The 19,750-nt window shown below is 45.4% G+C and overlaps 1 protein-coding gene across 4 annotated transcripts in view; it reads right to left on the bottom strand.

Annotated features, from left to right (window-relative positions):
- The window catches only part of ptprub (protein tyrosine phosphatase receptor type Ub), a 115,229-nt gene that overhangs the window by 67,269 nt on the left and 28,210 nt on the right, over nucleotides 1-19,750 (bottom strand). For all 4 annotated transcript variants that reach the window (XM_029128034.3, XM_029128035.3, XM_029128036.3 and 1 more), the window contains exon 2: nucleotides 12,219-12,350. In XM_029128034.3, coding sequence (XP_028983867.1) covers nucleotides 12,219-12,350 — 132 coding nt within the window. The remainder of the gene's footprint in view (nucleotides 1-12,218; nucleotides 12,351-19,750) is intronic.

The following is a 19,750-nucleotide window of genomic DNA, read 5'->3' as shown; positions in this document are numbered from 1 at the left end:
GCCCGACGCCGCCGTCCTGGATAAACTTTTAATGCACAGTGAAACACAAGCTTATTTACTGCGCGCCGCGTTCCCGCTGCAGCGTCAGGATTCCGAAGATTCGTTTTCTGTTGTCAGCGAGTCGCCAGAGAGTTTCACGCACGCACTCTGAAAAGCGGAACATTTACAGAATGCCAGTGAAGACATCTCCAGCATTTCTGCAAAGGCACTCCAGTTTTGAACAAAGCTCACTTTTTAAATAATCAATAAATCACAGCGCACAGAACCGTTCTCTTTTTTCCCCCCTTCACAAACTCTTAGAGTTTTTAAATCTTTACAGACATCCCTGACTCCACTCCTCCTCGTTCTGTGTCAGGGCTTTTATCTGCACCTCTTGCTTAAAAAGGATCAGAAACTGTCAACTGCCAAACTGAGAAGAGCGGCGGCGCGGCCATTAGGCAGCCGCCGAGAGCGCGGCGCCCGCTTTCAGAGAGCGGCTCTGAAAAGCTCTGCCAAGCCCCGGCCTAAGGGAGCTCCCGCGAGCTCAGGGCCCTATTTCTGCCGCTACTTCCAGGCTGCACTCATCAGCCAGTCTGTCTACAATCAACAATGGAGCCAGATGGACAGCGACTGAAGGATCCGCCGGCTGGCTCCCACAGAACACGCAGCCAAGAGGCCCAGTGCTCGCAAAATAACTTGTTAAGCCATGAAGACCTTAGTTTTACGGGGTGGAACGGGTGCACGGGGGAAAAGCTCTACCTGCTGCTCAAAGGCTTCGCTTTGAACCGCTCTGCATCCAGAGAATATATCTGATGAACGCACACGTTTTTGTACAGTGTACTGCATGCAGACACGTACGTAAGTTGGTACCTCTTTGCTTTATCACCTGCAGGCTGCACTGCACCGCCACAGTTCAAGCTACTGTGTGTTTTCTCTTCCCAGATATTCTGGGCACAGTATTTTTCCGAGTAGTGCACTGATTAAACTATCTTTAATACTACTCAGTAGATAAGAGTCATATTAGGAAGCAATATGTGCATAATCCTGCAAATGTCATGTAGACATCACTTTCCATATTTTCATGCATATTAATCTAATCTTCAAACGTTCTACTCGTGTGAGAGGTGGAGGATGAATAAATAAAGTGTGAAAGTCCCACTCAGGTTCCTGTGAGTCTAAGTTGGGTGGCGTGGGGATAATTATTCCTTCTCTTAATGATCACTATGATGACAGTCTGTGGACACAAACAAGTCTGTGAACGGGACAGAGTTATGAAGCTGACAGTGTCTTCACTAGTTTTTTTTGTGACATTAAGCAAAATCTGGCACAAATTTCTGTGACTTTCTCCTCAGCCTTCGTGGGTCATAATGGCAGCATGTTCATATCCCCCTAAGGGTTCGCACCATATGCTCAGGTATCATTTTACCCCCACTCAGCACGTAATGAGATGCGACGGTATCACGGTCCGACCGCAGGTTGTGTACGTGTAGGTTTCCTGAACACCTGCTTTCTGATGCGTGAAGCCAAATAAAGGGAACTGCGCGTGTCTGTGTGGTGCTGTGACCTGCTGAGCTGCTCGGGGTGAGAGGGCGCCATGAGATGAATCCAAGAAGGAGAAGGTGGATCCTGAAAGCCAGCAGCTTTAGAGCCGAGCCTTTGATCTGAGAGCGGCTGAAGCTCCACGTGCTTGAAACGTAACAGGGCCAATTTACAGCTGCACTTTACCGCTATACACAACACTCACCAGGCCTATGTATTAGTCATGTTTGTCGTAGGAGAGGTCACTTAGTACATGCTGTGCTGCTCAGACTCTACGTGGGAGCTGATTTGAGCCTTCGCTCATCACTTAGTCTTTGAAGTGTTCCTCTGCTGCTTAGTAATGTAAGGAGGTTCGACCCACTGAAGCCCATGGAAACAGGATTAGTCTGGCCCCGCTCCCTAATTAATTGCTGGGATGTTTGCCTAATAAATCTTGGTTATCTAGCGCTCTAATCGTAGCAGGCGATAACACAAGTCTGACCCAGCTGCTGGAATTTTGAACATTCCGGGTTTTACTGTAATCAAGCTCTGAGAAATGTTAAGGAAATATCTGCTTTATTTTGCTCCACTCGTAATTCAATTAAAATGAGACAGGCCGGACGGAGAGTTGTGGAGATTGTTGTGCATCCTTAGATTAGACTCTAATTGGATGGTTGTATGCTGCAGCAGGTGTGTGTGTGTGTGTGTGTGTGTGTGTGTGTGTGTGTGTGTGTGTGTGTGTGTGTGTGTGTGTGTGTGTGTCCGTGTGTCCGTGTGTGCGTGTGCGTGCGTGTGCGTGTGCATTGTTACATAACTATTCATGACACATAGTGGAAGAGACAAGTAAAATAAGACACTGTCTCACTGCAGAACACCTGAAGTTCAACTGTGTAGCTCAAGTATAAGTTCAAGTACACACTGCAGTGTGTACTCTCAGTAAGTCATGGAGTGTCTTACCGGCAGATATTGGAGTGGGAAAAAAAACAAGACACCCTCACAGCCAGAGGCATACAGGCCTACAGCAATGAGCACAGGTCGGGATGGCGCTAGCTTGGCTCTCCAGAGGCTCAGTCTTAGGCGAGTGTGTGCATTCATAATGCACCAAGCAGAGCTCAGCAACTGAACCGCCATGTCATGTCATTCTCAATATCATGTTACAACTGGGTGTGAAATGAAATTCAAAGAATTAGGCAGGGATGGACTATTTTGAGGAGAGGGGGAAAAAAAAGGAGCCAGAGATAAGTTACGGAAGAGCAGAGATACAGGTGCAAACTCGACGAAATGGAAAAAAGCGTGTGTGTGTGTGTGTGTGTGTGTGTGCGTGTGTGTGTGCGTGTGTGTGTGTGTGTGTGTGTGTGCGTGTGTGTGCGTGCGTGTGCGTGCGTGCGTGTGTGTGTGTGTGTGTGTGCGTGCGTGCGTGCGTGCGTGCGTGCGTGCGTGCGTGCGTGTGTGTGTGTGTGTGTGTGATGATGGGCTGGGCCGACTCATCTGCTCCCAAAGAGCCTTCAAATAAATTAGGTTAAGCGATGTGCAAATCCCGCAGCTGTCTGTGGGCGAGCGCCGCCGCCGTGCGAGGGGCGTCCAGCTGCGCATCGCAGACTGTCCCTGCCACCTCAAAGAGAACACATCAGAAGACGAGAGGAGCGGCGCCTCCCCGCAGAAGCCCGGCTCATGAGAACCACTTTCAGACGCTGTGTTTCCCACAAGTTTTCTCCACGCTGCAGAACCTTACGAGCGGAGCGCATTAAACAATGAGCGTCTGCTGAAGTTACGATTACGGCTTCTCCTATCGCTCCCGTTAGAGTAAGGTGACAATGAAGCAGCCCACATACTGGAGCGGTGGGAGCTGCAGCTTCATAATTGTACTGTTGTATTAAAACCAATGCAGAATTTCCCAATTCTACTTGATGGAATTGCCTCAAAACAACAACATCCCCGTCACTTGACATAGTGGAAAGCAGCTGTTCCACCGAGCACGGCTTCTTCATTCCTCAGATAAATCAATTACTGCATATGCAGAACACACTGCAGACTGCATCTGTGCCCAGATTATGAACGCATGTGCTGTGTTTGTGCACCAATTTCCAGGCGGCGCCATCATCCCCGCTCCTGCATTGTCAGATATTAATACTTGCGCGGATGCTGCGAGACGACCCCGCGCAGTCATTAGCCGTAACAACCGGGGATCTTCACCGCGATTACAAGCCGCACGGAGGAGGCGGGGGCCGCGGTGCCACAACACCCCCTTCGCCGGCGTCTCTGATGCTTGGCTCGCCTGCGCGCCGCTGTTCTGCTCTCTGTAGCAATTGAGAGGCTTCAAGCTGGGGCCCGGGAAGACATCTGCGGCCGCACTTGGATCATGATGGCGAGAGACAGTTGCAGTTTTATTCCACTCACAGTCCATAATTGCAGTCAATATTTCTGAAGGTAGGAGGTACTAAGGAGATTTGATGGAGGCAGTAAAACAGTAATGACTGGGACTGTGAAAAAGAATTGGAACGCAGTAATCCTACAGATGCCATAAAAACACAAAAGGCTCCTCGGAATGAATACTTCCCACTGCAGAAGCAGCTGTAACCTCTATCCTCTTCATTCCCAAACTCTCCGTCTAGGCTGACATTTACAGGCAGAGCGGGAGAAACGTACGATCTGCAGCTCGTCCACTTGCTTTGTTTCTCATGCATATAATCTTCTCAGACACACCATCATCCTCCACTCTCCGGCGACAGGGAAGGATCCCCATGTAAGCCCAGCCTTGCCCGGCTAATTCCTCTGTTCGCCGCGCGCGGAGGAGAGGATGAAGGCGAAGAGCAGGGGAAACGTCTCGGGAGCGACCTGTCAAAACGTGTCGTGATGTGCTGAATAACCGAGGCGGCGGAGAACCGTCTCTTTTCTGCTCAATTATGGAAAAGAGATCTGTATCAGGTTGGTTAAAACTGGGGGACGTTTGGGGGATTGCTGAGATTGGTGCTGTTACTGTATCAACACGTGATGAAACGTGATGAAAATCATCACCAGGTTCATCAGAGTCGAGTGTTCACTGCATGGCTTTGGGTTAAAGCTAATGAATAATAGGTACAGAAAGGGGAGAACCTTCTGACCGTACTCTTGTTCCTTCCCATTTATCACAAATCGTCCTCCCTGACCTGTTTCCTAACGACTAAAACAAGTTTCATTTAAAGGTGGGGCAGCATCTGATGTTCTCCTACTCATTTGTGCGTGACAGTTTAAATAAAATCAGTGGCTTCACCGCAGCTAATCCATCTTTGTTTTGAGGGGCCTGTCTCTTCTTCATCCATGCCTTTCATACAGCAATAGCTCATTTAAAAGGCAATACTCTTCTCTTATGTGTTAATAGAGAATAATAAAGTTTGGTGAAGCTTGAGAAGCTAATTATCGACAGTCTGGTGACGGACAGCATACTAAATAGACTGGCACATATAGGACAAAGATATGAGCAGGAGATATCGCTGTCCATCTTCACACATCAGACTATTTGGTCTCACTTCTAAAAGACAGTTCCACATACAGTACTTCTCACTTTCCATAGCGTCAGGCATTAAGAAGATGCTAGGTGGTGCAGACTCTTATCCTGTGTCTGAGCTAAAATAAGGTAACACACTGTACAGACGGAGCTCTGGACCCCTGAGACCTGATATAATATATTACTTATTGTGTATAATTCAAATAGCCATCTATCTCCAGTTAGTCATTCTGCTTGCATCAGGCCTTTCACATTCATTATCATATCAGTTAACGCGATTTAATGCAAATGGCTCCACCCAAAAGCGCTGCCTACATATCAATTACTGCCAGAGCGCCGTGCACGACAAGACTTATTACGGCGAGGCGGCACAGTGAGCTGTGTGAGTCGGAATGACAGGACGGGACGAGACTCGAAGGAGGGAGCTTCGTCCAAGCCTCCTTATTGTCTGAAGGACCCCGCTCTCCAAGGGGGGTGTCCAGCCTGGATGCTGACTCGAGAGGATCCTACGTCTCAAATCAATGTTATTCCCACAAACAGAGATGAAACAACCTATACTCAGAACCCCTGCAGGCAACTGGATTGCCACCCACCCTGGCTACAGAAAAAACCCGCCGAAATCATTAAGTCTCACAGCAGACGATCAATGGCTGCATAGAAATGCTGCACATGCCATTTGGAGGGATGTTTATCTTTGCCATTATCTCGAGCTTTTGGCCCTGATTATAACGGGGGCACTTAAAGCACAGATGGGAGCTTCAGTGAGAACAACTTTCACCTACTTAGCCAATGTGACAGTTGATAGAAATATGGGAAGCATGAATATTTAAAGGTTGTAAAAGTGAGCAGAGTCTGATAAATATTGACATAAATGCAGGATGTGATTCGTGCTTTTTTAAACCTGTAGCGGCACACGGTCTTAACTTTGATGCTTTTCTTAAGAGCAGCTGAGCAGGAGAAGCTATTTAGTGAAAGCTTCGAGGCACAATCAGTTTTCCCCCCCGACTTCTGAAATACGAGCATGAGGCCCAGAGGGACACAGGGCACTGCGTTTACTGTACGAGCAGATGGTGGTGGCTTCACGCTCCCACAGGAGGATCACTGCAACGCTCCGCCTCCCTCCAGGAAATCATTCAACCCCACAATAAAAAATAAAGCCTACACGGGAGAATAATGTCAGTCAAACAGCAAGTCAGCAAGTCGGCGATAATAAGCGCAACAATTCGGCTCCTGTGGCAAAATGGGTTCATTCAGCGCTTTGTCGGGAATTTTAATAAAGCGGGATGACGAGAGGTCTGAACTTTCATTTTAATAGAAGAGCTGCTGCACTTTGACATAGGTTAGATCAACACGAGTGTTTCTGCGAGTGTAGTTCCTATGGAGAGCCAATCTGTCTGCTGATGAAGCTTCTGCTGCTGCAGCTCATTTGCTCTGCTGTTTCCTCCGTTTTATTCTCTCCACCCTACAGTGCACCCCCCCTCCCCTCCATTTTGTTTGCGTCATCTTTCTCGGCAGCGCCAGGTAAACGCACAGAGCAGCACTGCTGCATCGTGGTTGACACGTTGTTCTTCTTTCGTTTATAATAAGATGGTACAGCAAAACAAATAAAAGCATTCAAAAGCAAATAATCCCTTAAAATGTTCAGTGACAGTCCAATAACATAATCCAAAGCAGTGGCACGGCTCCATGTTAAATCCTAGAGGCGTGAATATGAGGCCTTTTCTCATCTTTGCTTGTTAAACCTTCATGTAAAAACCCAGTGGCTGCAGAGCTAAGTGCAGACGTGTCCGACTGTCTCCCAACTAGAGAACATGAATAAAGCCTAGGCTCTGCAGAGACACGGAGTTCTAAGAGATGTAAAGCACATTATAGTATCACTGTATACCGTAACCATAGCAACGTGCCCGACAATCACCGCTACTTGATGACGGCGATTTGACCCTGATGGTCAAACTCACAAACTCCTGCACATGGTCTGTGAGAGGGCTTTTTCCCACACCTCATTACTGTACATGAAGGAGTAAATGCTTCTCACACAAAGAGATTATCAGACACAAAAGGTCAAATAGGTCAAGAGAAGTCTGGTGTTTGGAGGAAAACCGTCACAAAAGGCTGATAGCAGCCTGTCCCTCACCGATCCTCCAAACATGGACGAATGAATCCTCCCAACGTCAGTGCAGCTTCTATTCCTTCCCCTATAGGCTCACATGTTCTGAGAAAACTACTGGAAGTCAATTTTAAGAAACCGAGTCCATATGTCCTGGTTTGAAACAACTTACTACGCTCCACACGCTTGTGATCTGTGAACATTAAGATAGAGCTGCTGTACTGTAAAAAGAAGAGTCCAGGCTGGGAGTAGAGCAGCACGCAGACTGGGAACTGAAATCTACGGGAGGCACACGGACAAAGCGTCTTCCCATCTCCAGGTCAGTAAAAGGGGAATGTGTGATTGGTGGGAGATAAATGAAGAGACGATGATATCGGAAGAAGAAAGAAAACTTTTCAAGAACAAAGCCAGCAGGCAGGAGTTTGTACGTCTTTTAAGTTTGTCTCACAGAGATGTTTTAACGTTATCTTTGGCAGCAAAGAAGCCACCAGTCCGTCCTAAGCTGTGGAACACGACATACGACTCTGTCCCCAGGATTCACACATTAGAACAACGACCGCACCCAACACCAACACTGCACATTTCTAAATGTATATTGGTTCATATGTGCTTTTATCAATTTATTTGAATTTGCTGCAGATTTGAACAGGAAAGCGTCCGCTCCAGTACTTCCACCTCATCACGTCTTTAACACCGAGTTCAGATTTTAATTTGTCCAACCAATACTTACGTTCACGACTAGCACCTGCAAAATGTCCCATTAGTCCTTCGAACGCGCGCTGAAACGGTTTAAAGTGCAACAAGAAAGCGGCCTCATATAATCTCCAGCTGCTCGAGTCTGTCACATACAGCACGGCCAATTATGTCTGAGTAGAATCCGAAATTACCAATTTAAGCCTCAAAGACGCTACAAGTTCAACGGAGCCGTCACCCACTGGGCGCTTTTTTCCCCCCACGTGCGCTTTAAGTGGCCATCGACATCATCTCACCTGAGCTCGGGTGATTCAGCGACATGGCATCCAGCTTCCTGAGTCTCAGTTATGTTGTTAAAGCAGCACCCTCATACATAAAAGCCCTCTAGCTTTCCCCTCAAAGCCACACTAATTAGATGAAAACTGCAGCCAAACGGGGGCCGCATTACCATACCTACGATCACCTGGGCGCCCGCGTGTGACTGAATGAGAAGCAGGACAAAGAGAGAGGCTCCGAGCTCCAGCGGCTGCTGCAGCCTCGGCTCGCCTCATTCCCACTTGTCTCTACCATTCACATCATCACTCATTTCACTTTACCCGGTTGAGAAAGCTGATGCTCACTTCCCGGAGTAACAAAGGGATTAATATGTGTATATTTTAAAAGCGTCTGTGCGACAGGTATTTCTGACCGGCTTTAAAGGGACACTGAGCTTTCAGACGTTTATGTAATACTTAGTAATGAATTGGAGGCAATTACCCCCGTGAGCCAGTGATGGAGGATTCGGCAGGTTTCTTTCTCGACGAATACTACAGCTGCGGATTTCACTAATTAGTTCCTCCCTCTCTGAATGGAGGTGTGGTAATTAGAGAAATCAGCAGGCGGAACGTTCGGCCGCAGAGGAAGCCTGCGGACCCCGACGGCGCCCAGCCGGACCAAACCCCGGCAGGAAGTCCTTTGCACCCGAAGCTGAATGATGAATATGGTGTAGCTGTGCAGAGTTAAAATGTCCTTCCTCACGTCATAAACAAAAGATCCACAACCATGGCTGGAAAAAAAAACAACTCGCTGCTTCATCTCATCTCGCAGGTTCATTCGTCATTGGACAGATTTGGCCTTAAAATTCAGCTTTTCCATGAAGTTGATCTAAAACATGATGTTTTTATTATCATTATTAAGTATTTTTGCATTTGCTGTTTTAAAGCTTCATTCTTTCCATTCAAAATATGAAAGACAAAAATGTATGTTCTTTACACTGTACAATGATACAATACTAGGCTTTAGACTTCTTTCTAAATGAATACTGTACTGTATATGAACATAAAATCAAATATCAACCAGCCGTTAGTAACGATCAACTCACATAAATGTTGCCAAACTTCATAATTAAGCAGAAATCATTAAAATTCTCTGACTGATTAAAGAGGAAGCGCCTCAGGAAAGAAATGTTTGTAGCAAGTGTCTCTATAGTGCTGCCAGACGCATCAGTGAGAGTTCAGCCTCAGCAGGAGGCATTAATTGTACAGCTCCAAGTTAACCACATGTATGCAGCTATTAATAATATTGGTATCAATAAACAGAACAAAAAGAGCATTTGTAATGGGCAAAGAGCAAACTACACATTATATTAAGTGCCTTCAATTATGTGGCAAAAGTAATATTTAATATATACAATATGTAATATATACATAGAGTATAGTATTTATGCTGATATTTACTAAATTACTGTGTAACAGAGTATGAAACAGGTGTGGATGACTGGTCAGCTCTGATAACAGTTCTCTTCCCCAACAGATGTGTCTGACTTGAAGAATCTCAGGTCATTATCAATGACACACACACACACGCGCGCACACACACACACACACACACACACACACACACACACACACACACACACACACACACACACACACACACACACACACACACACACACTAATGTGGAGCTGATCTGCTGGGGCCAGGCAGGGGTGAGAGTTGACAGATAGTAAAGGCCAGAAGATATGACAACGTCCTCCACCGTTGACTGGTGGAGGATGCTGGAGATACAGATGGAGGCTTATCTGGGCGTTTTATTGTAGGAATTAGCTCTTTTGGGGTCAGTACATGGAGCCTGCTGCTATAGCGTCCAGGCTCTGACCCAAGGACAAAGCTTTAAGCCATGTTTCATGTACGTCCTAACCTTCATTGGGCCTGAAATCCATTTAACAACTGTCTGTTCAGAAGTACTTGGTCCACTGGTGCTAATGCACAAACGATGGATGCTGAAGATTTGCTATCATAGTGTATGTGCCACTGCACTGTACAGCACGCACAGCAGACAGTAAGACAACTGTCATGATTAGTGATCTGCTTGAGTTGAATGATTCCTGACATTTGAGGCTAAAATAAGAAAAAATGCTATTTCTCGAACAAAACTCAATTTGTGGTTCCTGTCATTATTTGGTCCAAAACGACATAAATCTGAATTAATGCCAATTACAGGATTTCTAGTTTTACCACTATTATTCTGGCGACCTGTCCAGAGAAAACTAAGCACTAAGTTTCTGAAAACTAAGTACACTTGACAAACAGACACAATCTTCTTTACAAGGTCATCATCCCGCTAGTCTGACTTGTTCATTAAAACAGCCACCCGACAGCTGTGATTCGATTGAGAATAAAGGGCAATGTGATAAAAAATGTGCCTTTCTTATTAAGATCTCACTGCATTCTATCTTCGTCTTTTTCACAACTATTTTCTCTTTCATGGGAACGGTATCTTCTAATTTCTCCTGGGAGCCACAAGCTGCTGCTGCCGCTGCTGCTATCTCAGCTGTGTTTACTAATCTTCCCTCGACACCAATTTCTCAGCCCCACAAAGTTAATACCGCTCCAATGTAAATAGCCTTATCTCATAAACTCTTGTTATACCCCCACCTTGGCTGCCCAATGTGATACATAGTTAGAAGTCAACACGGGAAGATTAAGTTAGAGAGACGGGAAAGAAGAGAAAAATCCCCCCAGTGCCTTTATATGCACTAAGGTTTATCCACCTTACGTAACGGTGTGAATGTCGAGGTGCATCCAACAAAGAGGCGCTCCCGTCACCGCAGACTAACGCGACTGGATGGAGAACGTGCTGCTTCCACTGTGGCGTGAACGAGGAGAGGCCAATAAATGAAAATGAATGTGTGCTCCCAGAGTTCCCCGGGCCGTCCCATCCTGCACATATTACACTACCTGCCACATTCCACCTTTGCTATTCTGCTCCACTGACGGCCTTGAATTGCTGCAAATGCCGCGGTAGTAAGTTTTAATTAAACCCAAAGGGAGAAGTATTAATTATCTCATTGCCTGCCGTGAATTAGCTGGTGGCCGCGGGCGGATTCTCTCTCACATGCAGATGATGCTGGGGTTTGGGGGGGGGGGGGGGGGGGGGGGGGGGGGGGGGGGGGGGGGGGGGGGGGGGGTGGGGTGGTGAATGAGGTGCGCTTCAAGAGTTTAGGGGTTAAATTTGGGATTTATCAAGTTCAGAATTCTATTTGGACGGACGCCTGCAGACACAAAGGAATTTCAACGCTGTAAATCAGAATCACATTATGGAATTAACATTTTTAAAATAACAGCAGAAATCCCTGCAGGACGTGTTTGACCACTTTTAAAGGGCTACTTGAGTCGATACGTTCCATAGGATTAAGAGCTTCCTGCGGCACATCTACAGTATTTGATTACATGCTATCGTTTTATCTCCACATCTGCTTCTCTTTTTACTTTATCTATCTCTACAGTTTTTATTCTTACTCCTAAGCCTTGAAAACTGCTGAGCAACGTCTCCAGCTCTCTCTCTCTCACGCACAACGAACAACGAAAGCTGCGCTTTTGTCATGTATCGGTCGAATTCCCATTACCATATCACAGACTGATTGATTGTTTATACCCGGGGGATGTGGTTCCTTAATCATACTGCAGGTTTCCAAAGTGGAAGTATTTCAGCACAAAGCCCACTGCTGCCACTGATATTCCTGCTGTTGAGCTGAAGCAGCACTCTTTTCTTTGTCAGATCCCTGTAGGTATTTGTTAATGCAGAGATGGAGGAGTGCCTTATAAACTATGCATGCTATCTCCCTCTGGCAACCACCAGTAGAGACGATGATGGCAGGAAAATGCTGGTTTCCATTAGTCCTGTGCGGCTGGTTAACATAAAATTATCCTTGGGCTTAGCAGGAAGCAGACAAAACTGGAGGGAGAGCTTCATTAAAGCTAATGTGTAATATGACGGACACCGGACTCGGATAAAGGCTGGTTGGCTGCAGTCACACTGTTTTAAATTGTCCACCACATTCATACAAACACAAGTCAATTTATTTCCCAGGAGGTTTAACCCACCCACTGCCGACGCAGCTACTGTAACACAACACGACGGCTGCAGCTTGTAAAACCTGGGAGGAGCACTCACCTCGCAGGAGGTCAGAGCTGCCGTAAGGCGACGCGTACGTCCGAAACAGCAGCCAGTCGAAGTCATCCTCGTCCCCCTGGGTGAAGTCGCACAGGTTGGGGTCTGAATCCTCCTCAAAAGTGCAGCCAGCAGCTGGAAAAGAGAGAAAACGGTGGCCCCTAAATATGACTTTGCACTTTTAAAAAGACAAATGATCTCACAAAACCCACAACGTTTGCTGTTTGCTGAATAAATTCCAGACAATCAACATATGAAGGAATCAAGTCAAGCGTTAGAGCAGAGCCGTGTTGTGGTAACGTTCCGTGTGCCATGTGTCTTTTCCCCCCACTAAGAACCTCTTCCTATAATGGAAACTCACAGAAACAGCATGTCCTGCTCCCACATTTAATGTAAAGTGGAACCACAAACCCATCCTCACTACAGCCAAACCACAATGAAATGTGCACCAAAGCCGCGCCTCCTGCTAAAGCCTGTCTGCTATTGATTTTGAACATGTCAGCACCACTGAGTAAAGCTTCGCCCTGTAGTTCTCAACCAAGGATACGATGGCGCTCCCATTTAGTATTAGCCTGGTTATAAACCTTCAGTGCAGCAGAGCACTTTGGACACGTGCAGGTCTGAGAGTCTATGCTTTAGACATCGTCAACAAGAATCAGGTATTAACTACTTATAACAGTCAGTCTGGTTCCACGGTTTCATATCTAGGAGTTTGTGTTTCAACACGTGTGCGTAAATTCTCTCCAACCCACAGCAAATCATCCAGTAAGGTATAATTACTTCAGACTTGCACAATAGAACAGTTGCTGGCAAAAGCAATAATTGCTGGTAGATCTGAGGAAAATTACGCCTCCCATAAAACATTCACAAACATGACTACGTATCCCAAAGCCCATTCACAAAGGCATATACAAATAGTAATAACATTTGGGGAAAGCGGGCACCCTGGGGAATGTGGTGATTATCATAATACCTCACAACCTGCTATTCAATGTGCCAGAAAGCTAATTTTTTCAAATTATATTTAATAGCTATGGCTTTAATAGCCCTTGGGTCCTGAATAATGTGCTTCAGTCGTTGCTCTCTGCATCTGTTGCCATATTTCACATTAGCCCGTCGTTGGGAGAATTACAGTCCAACAGTGGGCAGTTTAAATGGCCCAGTCATAAGACCAGAGCCTGTGTCAGTAGTAATTGGAGCAGGACAGCACAAGCAACGACATGCTAATGATAGGGACAACCATGAGCAGGTCCTGAAGGTGACCCCCGTAGCCTGCACTTTTATTGCTGCTCATTCCTTCCTCTAATCTGCCATTAAACAAACGGGTTCAATATGACAGGCTGCAGACAAAAACACGAGGATTATAATCCTCACTTTGATTATAAATGCGTCCGAAAACCGACGGCTTTACAAATGCCGGGCTGGATTTGAGTGGTATAAATCAAATAAACGGAAAGACACAATGAGCATTGTTTGATTATTGCTACCAGAAAAATAGCTTTTGTTTTAAAACTAGTGATTTACATTGAACAGGTTAACAGTTCCACCATGATGTCCCCCTCATTGTTCAGGATATTGGCATGTTAACATTTCACAAAGTGAAGGAGTGAAACATCAATAGCTTAACGTGTGTAAGTGTCTTCATGAGGACGTGGGGTTAAATATTGCTACAATTCCTTTTAGGTGGAACACGGACATTGTAAAACTCACGACAGGTAAAGTTTAAGGAGCGTTGAGACATTTGAAGCATTAAAAGCCGGGGGGCCGTGAGGGAGGAGGAATGTGTGTCACCCATGCAGCCAGGTCACCGCCTTATAAAAGGATGCACTGCATGAAAGTAGCCCAGAATAAAAGCCTTGCTCTCAGGGCTGGACTCCCGATTCCACAGGCATATTTCAATTAGCACTTAAGAACATATCAAGGTCCCCACCAGCCCCACTCGGTAATACCACAGAAGATGAGTTCTTGCTCTTCGGATTAAAAGGTGACAACTGGTCCAAGGCCCTGAACTGTCTCCAGATGGTGTCTTCACAGCAGCACAAATACACATTCAGGGTGCCCTTGCTTCAACCACTCTATTACATCACCTTCAGTGATTATACGATAACAACGGAGCACATCTAGCATCACATGAGCTCGGTTCATTGGGCGATACCAGCGGGGGGGCGGGGGGTGTACATTTCTCCCTCTGGGTTTGATTTATTGTCCCGTGCTGGGTTGTTACTGCACAGATCTGCTGCTGAGGCCAGGGGTTAATTGTCCTGCACTGGGGTCTATTTCTAATAGAACAGCCAGAGATATGGGACCTGACACATCCAAACGCCGCCACTATATTATTCCCCGCTGCTCCAGTAAATGAAGCTTGCAGACTCCTCCCAACAAATGTCTCATCAAGCACGAGCAGAAGTCGGGATCCGAGGCCAGCGCTGCCCGCGAATGTCATCTCCCCCCGAATGCTCGGAGGAGGAGATCCCGCTCATCCATCACGACAAGCACACATTCCCTCCTCGGCTCCTTCCAGAGCAGCGATGGGCGGGGGGGGGGTGTCAGCAGCCATTTTTTACCTGAGTAATTACGGCATAATTTAGTGCAATGACCAGTGCAAAGTCAAGACACTGCCAAGATTGTGTGTCTGAGGTTAAGACACGTTTCACAGTCCTGTTGTTCACGCTGCTAATATTTATGAGCCTCCTTTTAAACACACAGCTTTGTACTGTAGGTTGCACGGTGATATAGTTACTTAATGTCAGAAGATGTATCAAATCATTTCATCAAAATGCTATTAAGACTTCTAATGCTTTCTATTAATCGCATTCACTGTGTCTGTTCTGGAAGGGCAGGATTAAACAACAAAAGAAAATGCATGAGGGACATCTGCTGAAGGAAACAAAACAAGCTGTGACACTGATTCGAGGAACCTTTCAGCAGCGAAAACCCAAAAAGGCCTCGTTTTCAAGGATGCAATAACCGCAGAACACAACGAAACGACTCAGCAGCTGCCGAATCCACCTCCCGCGGCGCCGCGCGCCGGTCAGCGCCGCGCTCCCACGGAATCCATAACAGCGGCCGAGACGGGCGGGTCGACCCGCGGGCCGCGGCAAAGGAGGGCTCTGTCACTTGGTGAATCACAGATCTCAGTTTGCTGCAAGTTCGCGCCGGGAGCAGACAACGGATCGGTCCATAAATAAATTAACACGTTACCTCTGTGACTTTATGGCGAACCGAAATATCTTCAGATTTACACTGTGGATGCGATGAGTCACACTCTGTCAGACGATGGATGCACAAGCTCCTCTTTGAATTCAAGGGGAGCATAAAAGAGGGTGGCAACTTGTTTACCAGACACTCCAATTTGCTGCCACATTTGCAGGGATACGTTAAAAGGCTGCCGAGCTTTATGTGTGCAGTTAATCAAGGCTGCGAGTCCTTCTCTGCTCATATCAGCCGTTAAAGTCACATGTACCCTTCATATTAGGTGGTATCTCTCCCTCTGTTTACTCCTATAATCCCCTGCCTTGCTATCTAATTAGAGTGTCAGCTATGCACAGTGAAAAGTGTCAAAGTCTCTCGCTCATCCCTTTTATTTGCATATGTTTTAAGCATAAGGAACGCTGGCCTAAGCTCATTTAAGGTGATACTTTCTACTTGAATAAATCAAATATGGAAAAACAGGAAGAGAATGAAATAAATAAAAAAGTGGCTAAGTACTACATTGAAGTATCACCAACAGTTGGAGGTGTTTTGGTTATTTAAATCGGAGCCTGAATCAGGCTACTACTGTACAATGAGCAACATCCACACACGCGCGCTCTGTTTGAGGGAAACCGATGACCTGCTATGAAATACTCAAAGTAATCTCTTGATCTCAAAGACTGCAGTTAATCTTTTCACTGGCACAAGATTCAGGACTGTGACAGTGCAGCCCGGCGTCACGGAGCAGTGCGTTGTCATATCGGACACGCTCGCACATACTCACATACAGCAGGTTGGGACACAATGCTGAGCTCAAGTGTCGTAATTAAGAGGAGCTGCAAACTCTGGGCTCACTGACAACCACTCACTGAGGTGATGCTAAATGCATTCAACTCCTCGCGTAGTGCACGATAGCAAATGTAAAATCCGCCATTATAATTTATATAATTATGTATCACACTTTAATAGATAATAAATCTTGCTTTTCTTCTTGCTTCATTAAATTAATCACTTCACCACAGGAATCCAGTGGCTTGAATGCAATCAGCAAAAGCTTTTTTGCAAATGTAGTTCATAAACAAATGTTGTCAGCAGACGACGGCACTTTGTCGTCTCCAAATGAAGCGGCGCGATCAGCAAAGCGCTGTCATTTAGACTCGATGGGGCAATCGAAGGTACAACTGATACAGACAATGTTTCTTGATATTTTCGACCAACAGCTCGTCCTCATTGGTTTTCTTCTAGAGTTTCTGGCTGTAGCTCGAAGGCATCTCAAGCGCTACACCCTATTTTTAATTCCAAAAGTTACAACCGAGACTTTGATGTTTTCCCCCCCAGGGAGATTTAGGCTGTAGCATCTAAAAAATGTAAGAAAAAGAGTGAAGGAACATGTGATCTAAGACACCATGTATACATAAAATATATTGATTGGCTTTATTAAGTTCAAGTGATTTCAAGTAGACGGTCGATCAGTGTTGTGTTGCTGTGGTAGAAGGTGCATTAAATCACGTTACATCACCATCACGTCTATGTAAACACATTCTACTGTCAAGAACCTGTTAGCTTAGCCAAGCGTAAAGCCAAAAACAATGGAAAAGCTAATCTGCAAACTAATAAATCACAACAGGATAATTTATGTTTGAATATAAGAAGCAACAGTGAAGAAAATATCAGCTGTAACAACGAAGATGAGTGAGACACAATATAATGTTTAAACCACCACATTTCATACTAAGCGTGGTAGCAGTACTGTATGTTTTCTGTAGATGAGAAAACTCTTGTTTATAAAAAAAAAGTTCCAAAGGGAAGAGTGTGTGTGCACCAAAAAGCCACTCACAACCTTTGCTTTAATGTCAACCCCGGCCTCTGCTCCTAATTATCAGGCCGTCAGGAGGCTGTAATGAACACCAGCACCCGTTTAGTCACCGGGGAAATGCAGCGTGATGATGGGGCACGAATGCTCGTCATAGCATCCCCAACAAATGGGAAGCAAATCACTCTGGGCAGACAGCCGTACACACACAAAGTCCCATCTGAGTCTGGGGTGACTGAGTTTCTAGCTGCTGGGGATCCAGGTGGGGACGAGTGAGTAATACCGGAGGCAGTTCGAAGAAGGAGAGTGCTTGATTTGCATTGCAGCGAGTGTGGCCCGATGCATCAGCAGGAGACAGGTATATTTATTCTCTACTGAGACTCTCCTCCCCAGCACTCCCCTGGCTGCCTCTGAAAGCCATCCATCCCCACACCTGAATACGCAATGAAATCATCTCTCTGCCTCCTCGGGCATTAATAACTCAACCCTGGTGACTGGATGGGCCCGGTCACACAGAGAGGGGCCAGGAAACAGATTGAGAGAAGAAGGGCTGGAGATGGTGAACACGTACAGTAGAAATGCTGCGCTTCAGGGTAGGCAACACTGAAATATGCCATAACGGAGCATCTGGGGGAGGAGAGGGAAATAAGGGACCGGGGGAAAATTATTGGCTGGATCATATGTCACTGTATTATTTATACTTGCTTTTGACCTTTACTGTTACTCTCTTTAACCCATTGAAATCCAGGATTTTGTAAAAATATTTTTTAAAATCACCAATTATTATTACTAGATAGACATTTAGATCTATGTCAAGTTCTACATGCTATTTAACATATTATAGAAACCAAACTATGCAATGTATGTTAATGTTATGCCTTATAGTTAGTAAAGGCAATTATGAAGATAAGCCGTACTGCTCAAACATTCTTCTAGAGTCTAATTTTACAATATCAGAAATATTAACAATGAACAGGGTTTTTTTATAGACACCTTTTTTTTTTTTATTTGGCTCATTCTTTGCTCAGCCGCAGCTCCACGGCTCAGTGACATCACCGCTTTCAGCAAATACAAAAAAAAGAAATCCACTGTCCCTAAATTCAAATGAAGTTCCACAATTTCGAGAACACTCCTTTCATCTTCTGAGGGTGAACAATGACTCACAGGCCTCCTACAACCTTATTCACGCTGAATCCTAAGATACCAGTCAGCTGCAATTCATCTTGAAATTAATTTTTCCTTCACTTTAAAAGACTGGTACAGTATTTCATCCTCTCGGTGGCTTCACGATAAAAGGCTGTCTGAAGTCAGTAGAAAGGGAGTCAGAAATATTATTTTTGCAATATTAGTTCTTTCTGTGCTATTCTGAGGGCAGCACAAGAGAAAAAATAACAACGCTAAGACAAAAGCAGTCTGAGCTTGTTGTCTCCGGTTTCTTCTTCGCTGGAAAAAAAATAACATCAATTATTCCTCTTCCCAGTTCCTGTGGGCTTAGGATGGCGGGTAGGAGAAATCTCAGCTCACACGGCTGATAAGAAGTTTTAATTATCGTCCTTTCCTCCAACATGTTGATCTATTTTGAGTCGATGTCTTTTCTGAGGAATCCTCTGCCCGCAGAGCATCCAGCTCTCCACCTCCACGCCTGGTAAGTGATTTATTTCTGGATCACACTGCAGAAGCTAAAGCTATGGGCTCTATACAATAAATGGGCTTATTAGCAGGTGAAAATCTCTGTCTGGTGGCTCGCGTTTCAACACCTGTTACACTCGTTATAAAAGCTCTGTTAGGCCTGAGAGACGCAGATGTGAGGAGACTTTAGAAAAGAGCTGAAAGTGTTTCTGAGCGAAGGAAGTCCTCGACACAGAGCAGAGCCCTGACGCCGTCTGTCAGCCCAGACGGAGATGCCACTCAAGTCAATTAACTTGGCTGATTGGGCGAGAACTAATCCACTATTAGTAAATTAGCTGGTTTCAGCATCTAAACTGTGATGATTTGATACGCTGAGTTCCCTGAGCCTCATTATCCAGTTAGTCAACATAAAGAGTAGTACTCGTAATTATACAACGCATATTACAGTATACAGTATGTGCACATATTCTGCTAATATCTGTGCCTGAACCAATAGTTTTAGTGTTCATTAACAGGCAGACAAACATTTCCCGCTGACACACCTCTCCTCTGAAATAATTGATGTTTTTAATTTAGAAACTAACACTTTATGACCTAATCGTGATTCATAATCCGTCCTTGCGTTGTGAATCATATTATGTTCATTACATTCGTCACATAACAATTTAATTCTAATGTGCTTCAGAGACAATTATGATGTGTCAAATAAAATGTGTGGTAAACTGTAAATACTCGCAGACGCGCTGGTTCGCCTGCATACTGTATGTGTGGATAACTGGAGGCAGCAGGACTACGCTGGCTTAAAACCTCCCACCTGTTGACACTTCCTGTATTCCATCCAAAGTAAATATTTGTTCATTTGCTGGTTTGGCCACAACGTTAAGTTAAACCAGATCTAGCT

Source organism: Betta splendens, chromosome 16 (assembly GCF_900634795.4).
Source record: "Betta splendens chromosome 16, fBetSpl5.4, whole genome shotgun sequence".
Taxonomy (NCBI): Eukaryota; Metazoa; Chordata; class Actinopteri; order Anabantiformes; family Osphronemidae; genus Betta; species Betta splendens.
Note: the sequence above shows the minus strand (reverse complement) of the source record. Positions and strands in the feature narration are given on the sequence as shown.